The sequence below is a fragment of the Littorina saxatilis genome, linkage group LG9 (genome assembly GCF_037325665.1).
Source record: "Littorina saxatilis isolate snail1 linkage group LG9, US_GU_Lsax_2.0, whole genome shotgun sequence".
Lineage (NCBI taxonomy): Eukaryota > Metazoa > Mollusca > Gastropoda > Littorinimorpha > Littorinidae > Littorina > Littorina saxatilis.
This window is the reverse complement of record NC_090253.1, coordinates 24,850,905-24,873,571: the sequence shown is the minus strand read 5'-3', so window position 1 is coordinate 24,873,571 and position 22,667 is coordinate 24,850,905. Positions and strand designations below refer to the sequence as shown.

The window sequence follows — 22,667 nt, the reverse complement described above, 5'->3', positions numbered from 1 at the left end:
CATTAGCGGCCGATAATCGGCCGAACACCCTTCAAAAAGTCGGGCCGGTGACGTCAAAACATACGACGCGGGTGTTGGCCCGACTAACTTTTGCAAAGAGGCAACGAGGCGGCCGACAGGCGGCCGAATACCTGTACTATGGCGGCACGCATCCGGTCCGATGTTAATCGGCCCGATGACTTGTTGGACCTGCGGCCCGACACCTTATGCCGACATCGGGAAGATATCGATTTCAGCGGGAAGACATCGGGACGATGTCGGCCCGCAGGTCCAACAAGCCATCGGGCCGATTAACATCGGACCGGATGCGTGCCGCCATAGTACAGGTGTTCGACCGCCTGTCGGCCGCCTCTTTGCCTCTTTGCAAAAGTTAGTCGGGCCAACACCCGCGTCGTATCTTTTGACATCACCGGCCCGACTTTTTGAAGGGTGTTCGGCCGATTATCGGCCGCTAATGTCTTGCTGGCTGGGTGCAGCTACAGCAGTATGTACCCCCCCCCCCCCGCCCCCCAAGTGTAACAGTGCAAAATTCACTTAAAGCCACAGCTACAGCAGTACAACCCCCCTCCCCCCAGTGTTACAGTGGAAAACAAACCTACAGATACAGATACAGCAGTATGTACAACCCCCCCCCCCCCCCCAGTGTAACAGTGCAAAACACAACACCAGCTACAGATACAGCAGTATGTAGACCCCCCCCCCCCCCCGCCCTCACTGTAACAGTACAAAACACACCTACAGCTACAGATACAGCCGTATGTACAACCCCCCCCCCCCCCTCAGTATTACAGTATAAAACACACCTACAGCAACAGATTCAGCATAGTGCAAAAATTACTTACAGCTACAGCCGTATGTACACCCCCCTCCCCCTTAGTAACAGTACAAAACACACCTACAGCTCCAGTTACAGCAGTATGTATACCCCCCCCCCCCCCAATGTAACAGTGCAAAACACACTTACAGCTACAGATTCAGCAGTATGTACAACCCCCCCCCCCCTCCCCCAACCCAAGTGTAACAGTGCAAAAAACACCTACAGCTACAGCAGTATGTACCCCCCCCCCCCAACTGTAACAGCACAAATCGCACCTACTGCTACAGATACAGCAGTGTGTACAACCCCCCCCCCCCCCCCAGTGTAACAGTGCAAAACACACCTACAGCTACAGCATTAATATGTACAACCCCCACCCCCCCCCCCCCCCCGCCCCCACTGTAACAGTACAAAACTCATTTACAGCTACAGATTCAAAATTATGTACACCCCCCTCCCCCCGCTGCCACCACTGTAACAGTACAAAACATACAACACTCCACCCCCTTCCCTCGTGTAGAGCGCAAAACACACCTAGAGCTACAGATACAGCAGTATACAACCCCAATCCCCCCCCCCCCCCACCCTGTGTGCAAAACACACCAACAGCTACAAAAACAGCAGTATGTTCAAACCCCCCCCCCCCCCCCCCCTACTGTAACAGTACATAACACACCTACAGCTACAGCTAGTTACATCTATGCTTGGCGCTGGTGGACAATATTCACTTTTTTGGCAAAAACCGCCAGTTTTGGCCAAAAAAGACAAAGATTTGGCCAAAACAACCCACACATTTGGCCAAATAAAATAGATTTGGCTATAACTACTGTTTATGTTAGCTAAAACGGGAGATTTGGCCAAACTTCTGCCACAAAAAGATTTGGCCAAAAAAAGATTTGGCCAAACAAAAAAGATTTGGCCAAATCTTCACTTTTTGGCCAAATCTTTTTTGTTTGGCCAAATCTTTTTTTGGCCAAATCTTTTGTATTTGCTGGCGCTGGTGGACAATTTTCACTTTTTTGGCCAAATCTCTTTTTGGCCAAAACTTTGCTTTTTTGGCCAAAACTTTGCTTTTTTGGCCAATACCGCCAGTTTTGGCCAAAAAAGTGTGTTTTTGGCAAAATAAGTGAATATTGTCCACCAGCGCCAAGCAGCTTGGCGCTGGTGAACAATATTCACTATTTTGGCCAAAAACACACTTTTTTGGCCAAAACTGGTGGTTTTGGCCAAAACTGGCGGTTTTGGCCAAAACTGGCGTTTTTGGCCAAAACTATACTTTTTTGGCCAAAACTTTGCTTTTTTGGCCAAAACCGCCAGTTTTGGCCAAAAAAGTGTGTTTTGGGCAAAAAAAGTGAATATTGTCCACCAGCGCCAAGCAGCTTGGCGCTGGTGAACAATATTCACTTTTTTGGCCAAAAACGCACTTTTTTGGCCAAAATTGGCGGTTTTGGCCAAAACTGGCGCTTTTTGCCAAAACTATACTTTTTTGGCCAAAACTTTGCTTTTTTGGCCAAAAATGTACGTTTTTGGCCAAAAAAGTGTGGTTTTGGCCAAAAACACACTTTTTTGGCCAAAACTGGTGGTTTTGGCCAAAACTGGCGGTTTTGGCCAAAACTGGCGTTTTTGGCCAAAACTATACTTTTTTGGCCAAAACTTTGCTTTTTTGGCCAAAACCGCCAGTTTTGGCCAAAAAAGTGTGTTTTGGGCCAAAAAAGTGAATATTGTCCATCAGCGCCAAGCAGCTTGGCGCTGGTGGACAATTTTCACTTTTTTTGCCAAAACTATAATTTTTTGGCCAAAACCGACAAACTGGCGTTTTTGGCCAAAACTGGCGTTTTTGGCCAAAACTATACTTTTTTGGCCAAAACTTTGCTTTTTTGGCCAAAACTGGCGTTTTTGGCCAAAAAAATGAATATTGTCCATCAGCGCCAAGGGGTACTCAAAGATTTGGCCAAAAAATGAAGTTTTGGCCAAAACTATTTTTTTGGCCAAAACTTTCAATGCAAAAATTTGGCCCAAAAAATATTTGGCCAAATCTAAAACATTTGGCCAAAAAAGTGAAGATTTGGCCAAATGTTTTAGATTTGGCCAAATATTTTTTGGCCAAAACTTTGCACTTAAAAGTTTTGGCCAAAACATGTTTTTGGCCAAAAACACACTTTTTGGCCAATAATGTACGTTTTTGGCCAAAAAAGTGTGTTTTTGGCCAAAAAAGTGAATATTGTCCACCAGCGCCAAGCATATACATCAGTATGCACACCCCCCCCCCCCCCCCCAAGTGTAACAGTACAAAAAACACCTACAGCTACAGATTCAGCAGTATGTACAACCCCCTCCCCCCCCCCCCCCCCCCAGTGTCACTGTGAAGAACACACATACAGCTACAGATTCAGCAGTTAGTATGTACACCCCCCCCCCCCCCAAGTGTGTAACAGTGCAAAACACACCACCAGCTACAGATAGATCAGTATGTACACCCCCCCCCCCCCAAGTGTTACAATGCAATACACGTCACACCTACAGCTACAGATACATCAGTATGTACACCCCCCCCCCCCCAAGTGTAACAGTGCAAACCACACTTACAGCTACAGATTCAGCAGTATGTACTCCACCCCCCCCCCCCCCCCCCCCCCAGTGTAACAGTGCAAAAATCACTAACAGCTACAGCAGTATGTACCCCCCCTCCCCCTACAGCTACAGAAGTATGTTACCCCCCCCCCCCCCTGTAACAGGACAATACACACCTACATCTACAGCAGTATGTACACACACCCCCCCCCCCCCCCCCACTGTAACAAGACAATACACACCTACATCTATATTTACAGCAGTGTGTACAACACCCCCCTCCCCCACTGTAACAGGACAAAACACACCTACATCTACATATACAGAATAAGATACAGCAGTATGTACTCCCCCCCCCCCCCCCCTCACTGTAACAGCAAAACTAACATTGAGAGCCAAAAAAAACCGAAATCACTTACTTGCTCCATCCGTCGGTTGTCCTCGAGTTGACGTCTGAATCTGATTGTCATTGCCAAGAGCCTGACTCACTGGCTACACAACTATTCTCACCGCCACCACGTGGCACTGGGACCAGCACTCAGATTGAGATCCCGAGGCGACATTCGTCTCGGATAACATATCATCAATGTGCTGTCCAACATTCCCAAAAATGTCTCTTCTTTCGATATTAACTTGAACTAAGAAAACAAATAAAATTCGCTCACGCGGGAAAGCAGCAGCCATTTGCACACTCAATCTTGTTTACCGTAAGGAAAGCTATTTGAATATTTCAAGTAAATGATGGCGTATTTTTAAAATGTAAAACTCATGATTTGAGCTCATGCTGTATTTGATTGCAAATATGCAAATAAAACTTACAATTAATTATCCTACTCCTATGTGAAAAAGTCAACAAATATGAATAATTTAGTTTCGCATTTGCATGGTCAGTCTCATAATGTCACGCCGTTGCTGGACCGACGCTTGAACAGGGGACGTAACAAATGTTAAAATAATGATCATCAATTTGTTATCTCCCGTAACTCTGCATAATTTTATCGACAGCAACATTGCGTCGGGCCGATGTCGGGGTTTATTACGTACATTTATACACAGTCAAACGGTATCGGCGCGACAACGGACGACGACACACGACATATGACGACGTCACCCGACTGAAATCGTCAGTCGGCCGACGAAAGCTTGCTAGCTGGGTTGATCTGCAAGGGAGTTGGTGACGGCCACACTTCTTTTCGTTCCTCATCTAGTATGGGACATCGCTGTAAGATGTGTTCCGCTGTTTGGTCTTCTTGACCGCAGGCACAGGTTGGTGATGGCGCCAGCTTGAACTTTCGGTTCATGTGAGCATTGAGCCTGTTGTGGCCAGTACGCAGCCTGATGAGGTTGACTTGCTGCTCTCTGGACAATGTGTGGTAGTCATCTCTGTTTGTCCTTGGCCTCATCAATGCCTTGATGATGGTCTTCTGCTCACAAAAGCTGACATTGTTTTCAGGTTGGTCTTCCACGGCTCCTTCTTTCGCCAGCTCAACTGCCCTTTCATTTCCTGGTATCCCACAGTGTGCTGGTATCCACTGGAGGACAACCCTTCTGGTTTGTCTGACCATCTGTAATGCTTTGGCCATCTGTGGGAGTTTGTCGTTCTCTAGGGCCTGAAGGACTGAAAGGGCGTCCGAGAGGAAGACAACTTGGTAGCAAGGGTCTGCGGAGTCCTGAACCAAGGAGGCGGCCTGCATGAGAGCTTCTGCTTCTGCTTTATAGTTTATGCAGTGTTTGCCAGTGGCAACGCTGGATGTAGCTGTATGTCCCCCAGGGAACTGGATCAGAATGCCAGCACCTCCATTGAGCACGGCGTTAGTTGCTGATCCATCGGTGTATACATGGATCCACACCTCTTTTGGGTACTGTTCGTCGATCAGGGCTAAGGTGAATGCCTGTCGAGCTGTGTCATTCTGATCTTCTCCTGAAGTAACATGTGGAACACTGGTGCAGATCTGGATGCCTGGTTTCTCTGTTGCCTTGGGGGTTTCCTCTTCTTCTTGAGTCAGAGGTAGAGTGTTCTGTGGGAGGACTTCCCTGTACTGTCGAGAAAGTCTCTTGCTCTCGTGTACAAAACTGCTCCGTTTGAGCCGGTTCTTGGTGAGGTTGCTCAGTCTGTGCTTTATGGGGTGGTCGGGTAGGCACTTGAGCTTCTCGGCCTGTACCATAGTCTTGGCTTCTCTTCTCTGACAGAGGGGTTGGATGGTGGTAAGCTTCTCCATTTCCTTGATGGGCGTGGATTTTATTGCACCAGTGATGAGTCGGAGGGCCTGGTTTTGATGATGATGATGATGATGATGATGATGATGATGATGATGATGATGATGATGATGATGATGATGATGATGATGATGATGATGATGATGATGATGATGAACGCATATTTGTTTGCAGGAAGAGACGTACGTCAATTACGTACGGAAACTAAAGTACATGCTGCAGCGATACTACAAGGTTCTTGAGTCCCTCAATCCTGCAGAGGTGAGGAATCTATCTGCTTCTTCAGTTGCAATTATACTATTTGATCATTTGCTTTGGGTACATACGTTGAATGCTCGCTCATCTTAAAAACATGAAAACGCTAACTTATAAAGAACCGTGCATAGAAACACGTGTTGAAAATAATAAACACGCCTACGCACGCACGATTGCAACGCTACACACACACACACACACACACACACACACACACACACACACACACAAAAACATGCAATCACGCACGTACGCACGCACGCACGCATGCACTACTAACGCACGCAAACACACACACATACACACACGCTCATAATTATAGACACACACACACACACACACACACACACACACATATATATGTAGAGGTTACATGCCGAGTCTCAGTGATTATCAAAAATAATGGTCGAAGTTAGCGGATCATGAAAAATGCGAGCTTTAGCGAGCTTTTTCATGACCGCGAACTGAGACCATTATTTTTTATAATCACTGAGACGAGGTGTGTAACCTCTTTATTCCTCCTTTCTTCAGTTATTCAAAGAAAAGAGGAGTTTTTTTGCGAAAGTTTGATCGAATCCTATTCTCTCAACCAGTCAACCTGCGCAGGCGATCGATTAATGCGCGGTTGTATAGTTCCGTGCAAATCATTCCATTCTGTTAACACTTCTTGTCAGTTTTCCTATTTTGGGCTAAAATCAAGTACACAGATATGCTGTTATTCTGCTGTGGCGGCAAAGGCAGATATTGTGTGTTCTGTATATGTTTTGGTATCGCTTAGGATAATGTTTTTTCGTCAAATGGGACTAGCAGACGAACTTTTGCACCCGTGTTCCAACGTTAAAAACTGTATGAAGTTCAGTTTTCTGGGGAAAATAGTGTATGAAACCCCTTTATGTTGTTTAAATTGATGAGATGTGTGCATTTGGTTGCGTGTGATCTGTTTATTAAATGAAATATTGTTGAAAACTGACCGTCGGATTGCAGTCTGTTGTCGAAGGAACTGAGTGAAAAGAAGGGGAACTACTCTTGTCGCTAGACAAAGTATGAGTTACTTGCCTTGGGAAATTGCTTGTGATGAACGGCTTGACGGCACGGCAGATGAGATTCAGAAAACAACCGAACTCATGGATTTTATATGGAGATTCATGTGTTCAGGCCTGTAGTTGTTAATTTAAATGCGGTATGTTTGTATTGTTTGCTCCAGAGATGTATACTTCGTACATTAGAGCGTTCGGAACTTTTCAGTCGCAAAAAGTAGTACCGAAACAGAACAACCTCTCAACCCATTGCACTATCGAGGATTCAGGCTGTTGCTGGGTCGTTATTTGTTTGGTTGCTGGGTCATTATCGAAAAATAACTACCCCTACAAGTTTACAGAGGTAAAGAAGCAGAGGGGGGAATAAATATATATCTACACACACACACACCGGCACACACGCTCACAATCACGCTCGCAATCGCTTACAGAACCACACACAAACACCCACACAAACACACACACGCACGCCCACAGCCCCACACATACACACAAACACACACACTCACACACACACACACACACAAACACACACACATAATCACACACACGTTGTTGTCACGGGTTTAAATAGCGATAACACTAATGACTTGACTGACTTCCAAAAGAAAGAGGGGACACAATGCAGGTCGAATCCATCTTTTGCTGCCCCGGATACTGTCCCCTGATGTGTGTGTGTGTGTCTCCCGCCCGTCCTATCCAAGTTTCCCACAAGAAAAATGTTCATTCAAAATGAACAGCGTCGATGCAATGTCCATCAACGATTTATTTTGGGAAGTGTTAAAGGTTAGGGTCAAAAGTTAATGAATTGCATGTTGTGCTGGATATATAAATTGTTTATTTCAGTCAATGCTTGCTATGAATTGATCAAACAGCCACAAGAAAAAAAAACTTTTTAATTAAAAAATAGAGCTTGTTTGAAACAGGTAGAAAGGAAGAGTTGATATTGCAATATCTGTACCTGGGAATGTGGTGAAAAAGAGTGCTAAAAGTAGTAAGTCAGTCTCAGATCCATTTCAAATATTTATTGCAGAAAAACAAAATACAAATTACAAAAAAACACAGAACCATTACCAGGTGTCATAGGAATGTTTGAAAACAATAGTTTTAATTTTACACTGTAAATACAGGAATCAGAATTAAACACCTCAAATTGGCTCATGCATAATGAATCACCTGGAATTGCAACAGGGAGATACTGAAGTAATTGGAAACAAACATCTGAAATTGACAGAGAAACAATTGAAAATATAGTACCAGTTGACATGAGCGTACAATATTTTAATGGAAGTGCATTTTTAGCACGAAGCATCCGCAGGAGGATGCACTAACAATTACATAGTGCCACAAAATGTGTACGGACATTTCACAACCGTGCATTATTAGCACGGAACACATACACAAAACATTATTGTGACAATAATTTACACGAAACATTTCACATAAGTACATTTTTCAGCATGGTGCATCTACAGGAGGGTGCTCCAACAATGATGCATAGTGCCAACATTTGCGCAAACTTTTCACAACAGTGCATTATTACCACAAAGCGCATACAGCGATTATAATTATAGTAGCAAGTTGCACTAAACATTTGAATAAAATGCATTTTGTTCAAATGTTAACAGCACAGCACCAAGTTTTGCAAAAGTGAACAACAGCACTGACCATTTCACAAAAGTGCATGACAGCTGTGACAATTTTACAAAAGTGCATTGACCATTTCAGGCAGATGGCTAACATGCAGATTTCGCTTTTGTCTGTCTTTCTTTGAAAAGTAGGCATGTTCAAGATCGATGAAGTCATGAGCAATTGGGTTAGATGACAGAAAAGATTCAAAAACGTCAGCTTCAGTTAGATGACAGAAAAGATTCAAAAACGTCAGATTCAGTGTTTTGGGCACTGTTGAACAGGAACATTCTCTCCTGTTCAACAAATGTGGGTTCAATTCAAAAGCAACATTGTCACAGATAGGCTAGTGTTACATTTCTGTAAAGTTTCAAAAACATCTTCCATGTTTTGGTTACTGTTGAACAGAGGCATATTTTCCTATTCAAAAATGTCTGACACAAATTTTCGTAGTTGTGGGTTAAGGTTCGATCTATACCGTCATTCAAACGAGTCGTAGAACCGTCATTGTCACAGATAGTGTTACATTTCTGTTTTACATTCAAACGAGTCGTAGAAGTAGTAGTACATTTGCGTTTGGTTGTTTTTTCTTTTAGATTCCTGTCACTCATACTAGCAGTATTGATTGAGGTACATAAATCTGTTGATGTACAGGGATGACTTGTTTGTAATGAATCCTTGTTTCCTCCACATTGAGTTTGCATTGCAGTTGGACAGAAATGAACAGGTGTTAATTGATAAACACATTGATAATGGCTTTTGAGAAAATCAATCAATTCTGCAAAGGAATTAACTTGATGACATCAAAACTGCAGCGCCATTTGAAGAATGGTTACCATTTCTGTTTCTTTGATGGGAATCAAACAAATAAAAACATTGACTATCCAAGTTACCATGAATGGCAATAGTTGACTCCTGAAAAGTAGCAAGGATATAATTTGAGACGATAAACGCCTGATGCAATCCCTCCTCAAGGTCAGTCAACTCAAAACCTTCATCGAGTCATTCGCAACATCAGTAGGCAACACAGCGGGATTCGTATGTCCAGAAATCATGTCGAAACAATATTCCATTTCGAAAGCATGTCCAACCACAGTTGTTGGCAAGTGTTCGTGTCCGAGGTAGCCTTCAGTGTGTGTATATGTATTCATGTGACAGAGAGCGTGACCTCATTCTTCAATCCTCTCTCTCTCTTCTTTCTCATTCGAACGCACACACGCAAGAACGTAGCCTACGCACGCATGCACGCGCACGCACACACACACACACACACACACACACACACACACACACACACACACACACACACACCCCGCTGACGCACAAACCACGCACACACACACTGACTGTCGGCAAGCATCTCTTTTTGTTATATTTAGTCAAGTTTTGACTAAATATTTTAACATCGAGGGGGAATCGAAACGAGGGTCGTGGTGTATGTGCGTGTGTGTGTGCGTGTGTGTGTGTGTGTGTGTGTGTGTGTGTGTGTGTGTGTGTGTGTGTGTGTGTGTGTGTGTAGAGCGATTCAGACTAAACTACTGGACCGATCTTTATGAAATTTGACATGAGAGTTCCTGGGTATGAAATCCCCGAACGTTTTTTTCATTTTTTTGATAAATGTCTTTGATGACGTCATATCCGGCTTTTCGTGAAAGTTGAGGCGGCACTGTCACGCCCTCATTTTTCAACCAAATTGGTTGAAATTTTGGTCAAGTACTCTTCGACGAAGCCCGGGGTTCGGTATTGCATTTCAGCTTGGTTGCTTAAAAATTAATTAATGACTTTGGTCATTAAAAATCTGAAAATTGTAAAAAAAAATAAAAATTTATAAAACGATCCAAATTTACGTTTATCTTATTCTCCATCATTTGCTGATTCCAAAAACATATAAATATGTTATATTCGGATTAAAAACAAGCTCTGAAAATTAAATATATAAAAATTATTATCAAAATTTTTTTTTCGAAATCAATTTAAAAACACTTTCATCTTATTCCTTGTCGGTTCCTGATTCCAAAAATATATAGATATGATATGTTTGGATTAAAAACACGCTCAGAAAGTTAAAACGAAGAGAGGTACAGAAAAGCGTGCTATCCTTCTCAGCGCAACGAATACCCCGCTCTTCTTGTCAATTCCACGTGCACTGCCTTTGCCACGGGCGGTGGCCGGAGTGACGATGCTACGAGTATACGGTCTTGCTGCGTTGCGTTGCGTTCAGTTTCATTCTGTGAGTTTGACAGCTACTTGACTAAATATTGTATTTTCGCCTTACGCGACTTGTTTTCTTTACCTTTGTTTATTGTGTTTTCGATATTTGTGTTTATTTTTTGCTTGACTTATCTGTTTTATTTTAATGTTTGCTATCCACATCGTGTGATAAATGTTTCTTCTCAGTCTCCGAGTCAGTTTAGTTTCTGCACGCCGCTTTGGTACTCCTTGTTTTTGTAACTGGTGTATTGTGCGCGATTTGCGGATTTATTTTTATTCCTTTCATATGCTGTTGAAGTGTTGTGGGTGTTATTGTCTGTATATGCTATGTTGCGTCTGTGTATGCCTACAAGAATTTGCATTCGCTCTCTGCCAGTACAAGTCCAAACTTTATTGGGTGTAATGTGCCTGTGGTCTGCTCGCAACCGAGCACAGATAGTTTTCAAACATTCCTCCAGTGAGCCGCCGCGCGCTGCGACTTGAGTAAAGCGCTTCTTTGGTCTCTGCCTCTGGCAACGTTGAACTGCGCTGATATGCCCAGCGACGTGCGGACAAAGTGATATCGCCCCGCTGGCTATTTTTTACCGCTGGCCTTCGCTTGCCTGGAACAGCCGTGGTCCTCTCGGTTAGTCTCGGATTGACTCGATCGGCTCTTCTCGGTCTTTTTTTGTTATATTTAGTCAAGTTTTGACTAAATATTTTAACATCGAGGGGGAATCGAAACGAGGGTTGTGGTGTATGTGCGTGTGTGCGTGTGTGCGTGTGTGTGTGTGAGTGTGTAGAGCGATTCAGACTAAACTACTGGACCGATCTTTATGAAATTTGACATGAGAGTTCCTGGGTATGAAATCCCCATACGTTTTTTTCATTTTTTTGATAAATGTCTTTGATGACGTCATATCCGGCTTTTCGTGAAAGTTGAGGCACGCCCTCATTTTTCAACCAAATTGGTTGAAATTTTGGTCAAGTAATCTTCGACGAAGCCCGGGGTTCGGTATTGCATTTCAGCTTAGTGGCTTAAAAATTAATTAATGACTTTGGTCATTAAAAATCTGAAAATTGTAAAAAAAAATAAAAATTTATAAAACGATCCAAATTTACGTTTATCTTATTCTCCATCATTTGCTGATTCCAAAAACATATAAATATGTTATATTCGGATTAAAAACAAGCTCTGAAAATTAAATATATAAAAATTATTATCAAAATTAAATTGTCCAAATCAATTTAAAAACACTTTCATCTATTCCTTGTCGGTTCCTGATTCCAAAAACATATAGATATGATATGTTTGGATTAAAAACACGCTCAGAAAGTTAAAACAAAGAGAGGTACAGAAAAGCGTGCTATCCTTCTTAGCGCAACTACTACCCCGCTCTTCTTGTCAATTTCACTGCCTTTGCCATGAGCGGTGGACTGACGATGCTACGAGTATACGGTCTTGCTGAAAAATGGCATTGCGTTCACTTTCATTCTGTGAGTTCGACAGCTACTTGACTAAATATTGTATTTTCGCCTTACGCGACTTGTTTGTTTGTTTGTTTGTTTCCTTATGGTCGGAGTGGTATATTTATGTACATCTTAGATTAAAAAACCCACCCGAAAGCTGTGTTTAATCGTTTCGGGTAAATTGTACATTTTTTTCCCAGCTTTGAAATTGTTTTGGCTTGGAGAGTTTTGCTCATGGCGCTGCCCTGTGGCAAATTCAATTGCTTTGGCTTGGAGACTATTCTCCTGTGGCAAGTATTTCCCGACCGCAGATACCAGCGTCGTCCGCGACGCTGGAACAAATACCCCTATAAAAAATCCGAACTGTTTAGGGAGCAGAGGCAACAGCTCCGCTTGAACCTCAGAAACCAAATGTGCCTCCAGACACACAGATCCCTTAGACGGCCGAGGCTGTGGCCTCTAAGGTTCTCTTGTACCAAACCGCCTCCTGACTCTGCATCAGATTGCTTGCGCTGGCATCTGCTTACATAGACCCACATTAAGTCACCACCGAGTGGTAGACACAGACGACATTTGGTAGCACTGACTGCCAGCTTCACGGTAATGCGTACCCCCAGCGCGGCTCTGCTTGGGTGGGAATGTTCTGAGCAAAACACTATTGTGTTACTCCATACCCCCCGCCCTCCATGGAACTTCTTGACCCCAACAAATTGGGGGGGGGGGGGGAGTTTGCCCAGTCGGTAGAGGCGCTGGCTTTAAAACCGGTTGTTACTATCAGCGTGGGTTCAACCCCCAAGTTCGGCGCGGGATGTGTGTACAGAGTCAACTTTGTGCAGACTCTCCTCGGTGTCCGAACACCCCCGTGTGCACGCATGCGCACGATAAAGATCCCAGGGTAACAGCGAAAGCTTCAGGCCTTGGAAACACGAATACATGCATGTAAAAATATGAAGCCCGGGTGTCCGTTCGGCCAACAGCCAATAAAGTAACCATTTCAGCACTGACCCAAGACGACCCAACCCGGTCCCTAGCCAATTTCAGGTCTCCTCTAGCAGTCGGCAGCCAGCTGTCTACATCCCCCCCCCCCCCCCCCGCATTTTTATTTTTTATTTTCATACAAAGCCGGATTTTCCCGTGTAACATGCCCCTAATGGCTTTGCCGTGAGGGCGTAAAACTTACATTTTCTCTTCTCAGTGAGGTAGCAGTCTACCCTCAATCACCGTGTTGTGCAGTGCACTGGAGAATCTCTTACCGTGGTTTGTTTTTGAGAGAAGTGCCAGGTTCAAGAGCTGCAGTCCTGCAGGCACAGGGTTACTATAAGCCTTGTAAGGACAAGCCTGAAGGATATGAACATTGCAGTCAGTCTGAACAGAGGGCTTGTTAACGTTCTTAATGTTGTTATTGTTTGTTGTTGTATCACAGAAAATGAATAAAACACGCTTAAAACAAAAGTGGGCACGCATTGGGAGACTCGGTTGAGACGTTTATGCACATCAGGGGACAATATCCAGGATGTAGCTTACTTGGATGGAAGCTGAATTGTTCAAAACCCAATGAATTAAAAAACAAGAAAGGTAGGTTGTTGGAACGTTTGTTATTGACAAAACAAAACATTCACAGATGTTTCGACCCAACGGTCTTTTAAGTGAACAGACAAACAAATATTCACACACGACTTATCTGGAATTAGTTGTATCGCTACTCTTCAGCTTTAAGGTTGGGTTGAAGCCAAAGACTGAGAATTATGCCCGTGTTTCAGGACAATCTTCTCCGCACTTACACCCTGGAGCTGGCCAAGACTCTGCAGCCTGCTCTGCTGCGACTCAACTGGAACTCCCTCGGCATCAGTCACTTCATCCACAAGTGTGAAAAGGTCAGCGTCTTGCTTTCCTCTTTTGGGGCTCTCTTTCTTCTTCTTGTTCTTCTTCTTGTTCTTCTTGTTCTTCTTGTTCTTCTTGTTCTTGTTCTTCTTGTTCTTCTTCTTCTTCTTCTTCTTCTTCTTCTTCTTCTTCTTCTTCTTCTTCTTCTTCTTCTTCGTCGTCGTCGTGTGTGTGTGTGTGTTATCACCTATTTATTGATTAATTATCATTTTGAAGAAAGAAAATAAAGTGTGAAAAGGTCAGCGTCTTGCTTGTCTCGTTTGGGGTTCTTGTTCTTGTTCTTCTTTCTTTCTTCTTGTTCTTCTTGTTCTTGTTCTTCTTGTTCTTGTTCTTGTTCTTCTTCTTCGTGTGTGTGTTTTTATCACCTATTTATTGATTGATTAACATTTTGAAAGAACAAAAATAATAAAACAATAAAACGTGTGAAAAGGTCAGCGTCTTGCTTTTCTCGTTTGGGGTTCTTCTTCTTTCTTCTTCTTCGTGTTTTTTTTGTTCTTGTTCTTCATGTTCTTGTTCTTCATTTTCTTCTTGATCTTCTTCTTCTTCTTCTTCTTCTTCTTCTTCTTCACCCGTAGCACACATTTCATTTCCTTCTCACAAGAAAGTATTCACGGGCCCTTCATGTCTTGTGGGAAGCGTTCAGCTCTTGCTCTCTCGCTCCCTCTCTCGCTCTCTCGCTCCCTCTCTCGCTCCACAATCTTGTCAGGAGCGAATTGTATCGCTGGATCCTCGACAGCACATAGTGTTATCTATTTTTACTGAAATGAAGTGTGTGTCACGGTTGTCTTCTTCTTCTTCTTCTTCTTCTTCTTCTTCTTCTTCTTCTTCTTCTTCTTCTTCTTTCATGGGCTGAAACTCCCACGTTCACCCATGTTCTTGCACGAGTGGGTTTATACGTGTATGGCCGTTTTTACCCCGCCATTTAGTCAGCCATACGCCGCTTTCGGAGGATGCATGCTAGGTATTTTCGTGTTACTATAACCCACCGACATCTGACATGGATTACAGGATCTTTTCCGTGCGCACTTTGTCTTGTGCTTGCGTGTACACTCGAAGGGGGAAAAGGCACTAGCAGGTCTGCACATAGCTTGACCTGGGAGATCGAAAAAATCTCCACCCTTAACCCACCAGGTGCGGCCGGAATTGGAACCCACGACCTTCCGCTTGGGAGGCGGTCTTATCCATTAGGCAATTGCGCCCGTCTCTGTTGGAACTCGAAACGGAAAGCAATGATTGGCTTTGAAAGCAGATGGAATGACAATATGCAATCCTTTTTTGTCCCTGTGAATTCTTGTCTGAGATCAGCATGCTCCTAAAGCCTGTCGCCCACTCTCCGCACGCGCGCGACGCGTTAATTTCAGTGCGGCTGACGGGCGTCACTTCCACCGCTAAAAGCATGCTTGCTGCGGGTTCCTGAGGACTGCACATACAGAGTCGAATGTCACGCGTTGTTTACGAGTTGTTTTGGAGTTGTGTCCCTCTTTCCAACATGTCCCCCATTGATTCGGTTGATTGAATTGAGTCTGTTCTCAAGCATCAATCCGCGTGGCTGACGCGCTCTGCTTATGGGCAGAATATACCTGCGCAGTTTCAGCGGCACAGACGACGCACGGCCTATTATTTTATGCCGCGACAGGGGTTATCACCGTTATGACGAGTACTTGGCCTGTTTTCCTTTCATGCAACGTGTAGCGGGCTGGGATAATCTGCAGTGCGTCGTCGGTCCTGCTGAAGTTACATATCTGAGCGGAGCCCCTTATAACATTTGTAGCAATTCAGGGCGCATGAAAATAGTCACGCACAACGGCAAAACGTGGGCGGGAGTCAGGTGCGCCACTTTTGCGCGGCTGTCGCGCCGCTCTGTGATAATAAGTCAATGATGATGTCTTTTTTGTTTGGTGCTATACCAAACAACCATCGAGTTAAGACCGACCAGGATCCCCGTGTTTTGTGCAGGCCATTTCCAGGTTGGAAGCCATTGTGACGCAGCTGCACAAGGGAGCCGAAGACATCGATAAAACTCTGCACATTATCCAAGCTGCTGTGTTCAAGTTCCCCGTCAGTCCTTTCCCCGACGTTGTCCCAGTGTGCAAGGTAGGCTCGCTTATACCCCCATTCCACACATCCGTTCGAGGTCCCGTTCCCGTTGCGACCAAGGAACGGCACGGGAATGGGAGGGATCGGGAGGGGACCCTAATGGAACTCCAATGGACGTTAACGGAACTCCTTTGAACGGTTGGGACGGGTGAGTTCGGGCATATTCAAAATTTTAACCATTCCCCCGCCCGTTCCAAATTGAGCCTTAACACATCGGCAATGGAACTCATGGATCGTAAATGGAACTTAACGCAATGGTAACGCAACGCTAGTGCTCTCACACACTGAGTTGTCATACCCGCATTCCACACATCCGTTCTAGCTTCCGTTCCCAGCCGTCCTGAGGACGGCTGCCAGTACGGTCAAACGCTGCTCAAAGATGCCAAAAACGGCCGTTTACACAGCGTCTCATTGTTGTGGGAACTGAAGCTAGAACGGTTGTATGGAATGGGGGTATTACTCTCTGCACTGCACCTGCCCTTCTCTCAATCGGGATATTGTGAACAATAAGAATCCTTGTCATACCTCTTCCTCAAAAGCAAACATACACACGAACAGACAAACAAACAAAAACCAACAACTATAGCAAGGAAACGGTAAAAAAACAAAAAACCCAGACACAAACCATCACCATCCAAATGGGGATAAACTCGATCTGTACCGCCTCTGTGTGGAATATTGGTTGAACACGCCATCCGAATAGGGATAAACATGAAAATATCCTCCTTTAGGTCCATATGGGTCGCCCACGACCAACATTATCCGGACTGCCCCGCTCACATTACGGCAATGTTTATGTGTTTGTTTTCAAACATAATCCTACAGAAAGTGGTCGATCGGTGAGCGGGGATGGGGGGGGGGGGGGGGGGGGGACGTGTTTCAGAAGTCTAAATCAAAAACTCCCAGTAGTGTCGGGGAGAGGGGGGGGGGGGCTATTATTTTGTTTGAGGATTACATGAAGTCTAAGTAAAAAAAACTCCCAATAGCGGCGGGGGGGGGGGGGGGGGGGTGGGAGGGGGGCAAATGTATTTGAGGATTACATGAAGTCTTAATCACACATTCCCAATAGTTTCAGAGATACAGACAATTTTGTGAGACTCTGGGTCGTCCACGACCCAGGAAGCACGGTGAAGGTATGATACAGGTGGACAAGGACAATTTTCCGCGACAAGATTGTCAAACAAAACCCAACGTCTGTTTGACAATTTGTCCCAGTATGTTTCAGATGTCAGACTATAAAATGGAGTGACGTGTGATTCGAGTATTTTCATGTATGCAAAAGCATATTTCTGTATTAAGACAATCGGAAGGTAAAGACACAGCTAATTACAGAAATGAGGTAGTGTATGTAAACAGAACGGACGTTGTGTTTACATTTGAGTAAGACGTGGCTTTGTATCAAGACTGAAATGGTGTTTAATGAGGAACGACACTGACTAAACAGACCATGCAAGATGTCTCTACTTGACCCTTTCTTGCATAGTAAAAATCTTTGACGTCAAAAACAAAACGAAACTCCAAATGACGTCAAAAAAGCAAATCATGGCGTCACGTCAAACTTCAGGCCACTTCTGCATGTCTCCCTAGAAACTGAAACGAAATTTCGAGAACAAATCTTGTCTAGGTGACTTCGATATTCTTGCATTAGACAATTACTGATAAGGTCACCACCAGGCTGTGCATGTATCGGTTTCGTACGTCATTAAATGAACACAAAACATATGGTTATTAGCCGGTAAATAACACCTTCAGCGTCCATCGTTCACACACACACCCCTAACGCCTGTCCTTAACTGAGAAAAGTCGACTACGCAAAGAATACTTCTCGAAGCTGGCCGCACGAAGCATTAGCACTGAGTTTACGGTAAAAAGGCTTCGCAAAGTCTTCGTGAAGTCGTTTTCAGGCTCAAAGACCGCGTTAACTCCCCAAAGGTTTACATCTCTAACTCTCCGTTGCATGTGAATGTCAGGATTTCTTCGCCAAGCTGGAGGATGAGACAACGGAAGAAATGTATGACCTGGCTGACCGGTATCACACCATAGGCCCCTTGCTGACCAAGATGGAGGGGATGGTGGTCAACACCAGCACAGGACGCTCACCCAAGCTCAAGAAATACTTCCAGTACTGGGAGAGAAAAATCTACAACGCCATCAAAAAGGTTGGCTGCTTAGGTGCAATATTTATTTCATTGGAGTTCATTTTGACTCACCTGAGCAACCAGGAGAGTCTCGGGAAATGAACAGTGTTTGGCCCTCTTAGACAAAATAAAACCACTCCCACACGAAACAACAACAGCAACAACAACAACAACAACAACAACAACAACAACAACAACAACAACAACTTATTATTATTATTCGTTCATGGGCTAAAACTTCCACAGCTTTTACGTGTATGACCGTTTTTTACTCGCCATTTAGGCAGCCATACACCGCATTCGGGGGAAACAACAACTACAACAAAAAACCGAAAACAACATCTTGACATCTCAAAATTCAAGGTCAAAGCATGACAACTTTTGCTGGCGAAGGTTTATCACCACTGTAAAAAAAACTGTTCGTTCATTCAAGGATGAACAAAATACTCAAACATGTTGTTGTTTACTGTTGAGTAAGACGCGAGTATTGCTAATAGAGGGAGGAGGGATGGGGGTGGGTGCGATGGAGGGAAGAGTTCGGGGCATGGAAGGGTCATATTTTTGTCCTGACTGCCTATGAGGAGGACGACGCTTGTGTGAGTGAAACAAACATGGTAGGGAAATTCGCCTACAATGGACCACGTTTTTTCATGCTGATAACCCTTTGTTTTCTTGCGAAGACGTTTGATTGTGTGCTTGGTAGTTGTTCTCTCTTCAGTTAATCGGTGGGTCGATTTAAGAAGGATTTTGTCTGTGTGTCTGTGTACAGATGATCTTGCGACACCTGCAGCGCCTGAACCAGGCCATCATTACGAACAAGCCATTGTACCAAATCGACGCTTTACTTGCGGTGCCCGACATCATCCTGAACCCATCCGCTAATGAGATGTTCAAACTGTCTCTGCAGTCTGTCAGAGATACCATGGAAGAGTAAGATGTTTTTAGATACAGGGGGTGAACCCCACAAAATGCAACCCTCAAAAATGCTAATAACTTCTACATCTGTTGCTTGAATCACTTGATGTTTGGAAGACATACGTTTCAGCTTATGCCTTACCCTTGTACAAGATGTTTGTTTTTAAAAAAAAATTTTTTTTTTAGATCGAACGGTCTTACTTTTGTTCAGTTTCAAAAATAGTTTCCAAATTCGGCGATCGACTCAACAGAACGAGGTTTGACATTGAGTGGTAGCAATACTTACATAATAAATTTGAACTTTCCAGACTTTTGCCTTTTGGATTATCTGAATGTTTGAGTATACAACAAGTCGCGTAAGGCGAAATTACTACATTTAGTCAAGCTGTGGAACTCACAGAATGAAACTGAACGTAGTCCGCCGCTAGTGCAAAAGGCAGTGAAAGTGACGAGCCTGTTTGGCGCGGTAGCGGTTGCGCTGTGCTTCATGGCACGCTTTACTGTACCTCTCTTCGTTTTAACTTTCTGAGCGTGTTTTAATCCAAACATATCATATCTATATGTTTTTGGAATCAGGAACCGACAAGGAATAAGATGAAAGTGTTTTTAAATTGATTTCGAAAATGTAATTTTAATCATAATGTTTATATTTTTAATTTTCAGAGCTTGTTTTTAATCCAAATATAACACATTTATATGTTTTGGGAATCAGGAAATGATGAAGAATAAGATGAACGTAAATTTGGATCGTTTTATAAAAATAATTTTTTTTTTTACAATTTTCAGATTTTTAATGACCAAAGTCATTAATTAATTTTTAAGCCACCAAGCTGAAATGCAATACCGAAGTCCGGCCTTCGTCGAAGATTGTTTGGCCAAAATGTCAATCAATTTGATTGAAAAATGAGGGTGTGACAGTGCCGCCTCAACTTTTACAAAAAGCCGGATATGACGTCATAAAAGACATTTATCGAAAAAAAGAAAAAAACATCCGGGGATATCATTCTCAGGAACTCTCATATAAAATGTCATAAAGATCGGTCCAATAGTTTAGTCTGAATCGCTCTACACACACACACGCACAGACAGACAGACAGACACACAGACACACACACACACACACACACACACACACACACATACACCACGACCCTCGTCTCGATTCCCCCTCTACGTTAAAACATTTAGTCAAAACTTGACTAAATGTAGAAACACCCCCTTCACCCCCTAGATCGTCGCAGTTTCAGCCAGGTTTAGGGCAATCCCTAGACACGAACGCATTCGTGCCTTTGACAATTTCGGAGGTGTAATTTGGAACACATTTTGGAGAAAATGTAAATGTTGGACCATTAATTTAACCTATAGGCTCGAAACTTTGTAGAATGGTCGTGCACGAACTGAAGTTCATTCAAAGCAGCTATGAAAATATTAGCTAATTTAAAATGAGTGGAAAAATTAACCCATTCGATGTAAAGTTACGCGTGCGCAATGTCGCGCAAAATTAATCAATGACATGAACGCATTCTTCGATTGGGACTGCCCTGATCCTGCCTGCAATTGCTGTTTTCAAGTTACTGATAGTCGAATGTTGATTAAGGTATACTATGTCATTCGAATTACCCCATAGGTGACAATCTTGAGGACTTAAATATGGTTAGTTTGGCTACCACTCAATTTAGACCTCGTACTGTTGAGTCGATCACCGAATTCGACAACTTTTTTTGAAATTGCACAAGAGTCAGACCAATCTATCTACAACATTGTCACTTTGTGAATAGGCCATGCATAGGCTGACGTTGATGTCCCCCAAATATGAAGTGATTCAGATAACATATGTGGAAGTAATTAAGATTTGTGTGGGTTGCATTTTGATTGACTCTCCCTGTATTATTATTCGGAGTTTTGAATTGCGCGTGTGTCTGAAAAAACCCTCAACGAAACAAATATTGTTAAATATTTGCATGTTGATTTTTGGATTGTGCGTGTGTCTGAAAACACCATCAAAGAAACAAATCAACAATGTATTAAAGAAGTAATCAAGTGTGCAAACTGATTTAGATACTCTTCTTTTTCCATGCAGACTGAAGCGGTTGGAGCGCTGGATGAACGGCACGTGCATCGTGACTCCGCCCCAGAAGATCGAGGGCGAGGACGAACCCTTCGTCTACAGCTACCAGACCGATATCCTCATGAACTCGGAGATCATGGAGCGCCTACAGACCTTCAACTTCAACCTCAAGGGCGGCATCAGCTACATAACGCGTTACTTTGAGCGATACAAAAAGTACAGGTCCGTGTGGAGACCTACCAAGGATAAGGTACTGCACAGAATATTTCCTTGTTGGCGTTGGATCAGGATAATGATAATACTAATTGTCAGTAAGTACTGGTGTCACATGACTGATGTGAACCAGTTGATTGGCTAATGGCGATGCGCTAAAACTGTTAGCGCACTCCAAGAGTGCGCTAACGTTTCCACAGAGCGTATTTTTCCGCCCTTTGCCTAAGCGAGACTGTGCTCTCATCCTCAGAATTAATCAATGACATGTAGCTTATATTCTCCACAATACCAAATGACCATAAATTCCCTGCTTCTCAATTAAAGCAGAAGTGGGTTTTTTTCTGACAGATTGCTTGTGCCACTGATCTAAAAATAGAAGCCGCTGCGTTTCATCTCATTTTCGCCGACTAGCATAGATTCTTCTCATATGCCGTATTAGTGGGATATGTAGCTTATCATCCACATTAGCAAATGATGAGTTTGTATACAATTCCCAGCGGCTAACAGAAAACACAAGTGTTATTCCGATAACGTACCAGCTATAGCTAGACCAGCATTTGGAAGACTGACTCGATCGACTCTGTCATACGCAGCAGACTACACTGAAATACGACTGCATCAGTTCAGTAAATGAATGGTTTCCGAATTATTATTTCAAGGCAAGAACAATCGTAATCGAAAACATGTAGCGTTCAGAACGTTCTTACCATATATAAGACTTATTACCAGCCTGCCTCATGCGTGCAGACTCAGTGCAGACTGCAGTGGTTCGATTGCCCTAGCCTAGCAGACGACATAAACCCCGCTCAGCAAATTAACATGTTGGGCAAATGTGAACGAAAAAACGATGGGGATATAATACCGGTAGGGTTCAGAGCATTCTTACAGTTCATATTTAGTATCAGACTCCCCGATGAGTGAAGATACAACACGAGAAATATGCCACATTTATTTTGAAAATGTGCTAACCGTCGAGTCTTTCGGGGGGGGTAGTCAATTCAAGGGGAGTCACTCTGCACAGTCCATCCGTCGAAGCTCGACTGGAGGTTTCGAATCGCAAATAACGAAAGCACAGTTCTTTCTCCGAGTTCAAATGAGGTCTCTCTGAAAGATCATCACTGTTCAGCTTAACGCTACACTGGAATTTACCAACAGAAATTAAAACGCGT

The 22,667-nt window shown here is 43.6% G+C and overlaps 1 protein-coding gene across 1 annotated transcript in view; it reads left to right on the top strand.

Moving 5' to 3' along the window:
* Window positions 1-22,667, top strand: part of LOC138975684 (dynein axonemal heavy chain 10-like) — a 186,492-nt gene that overhangs the window by 46,377 nt on the left and 117,448 nt on the right. Inside the window, exons 17-22 of the mRNA XM_070348421.1 lie at window positions 5,780-5,866; window positions 13,947-14,060; window positions 16,024-16,161; window positions 18,135-18,323; window positions 19,072-19,232; window positions 21,298-21,535. Of these exons, the coding sequence (XP_070204522.1) occupies window positions 5,780-5,866; window positions 13,947-14,060; window positions 16,024-16,161; window positions 18,135-18,323; window positions 19,072-19,232; window positions 21,298-21,535 (927 nt within the window). The remainder of the gene's footprint in view (window positions 1-5,779; window positions 5,867-13,946; window positions 14,061-16,023; window positions 16,162-18,134; window positions 18,324-19,071; window positions 19,233-21,297; window positions 21,536-22,667) is intronic.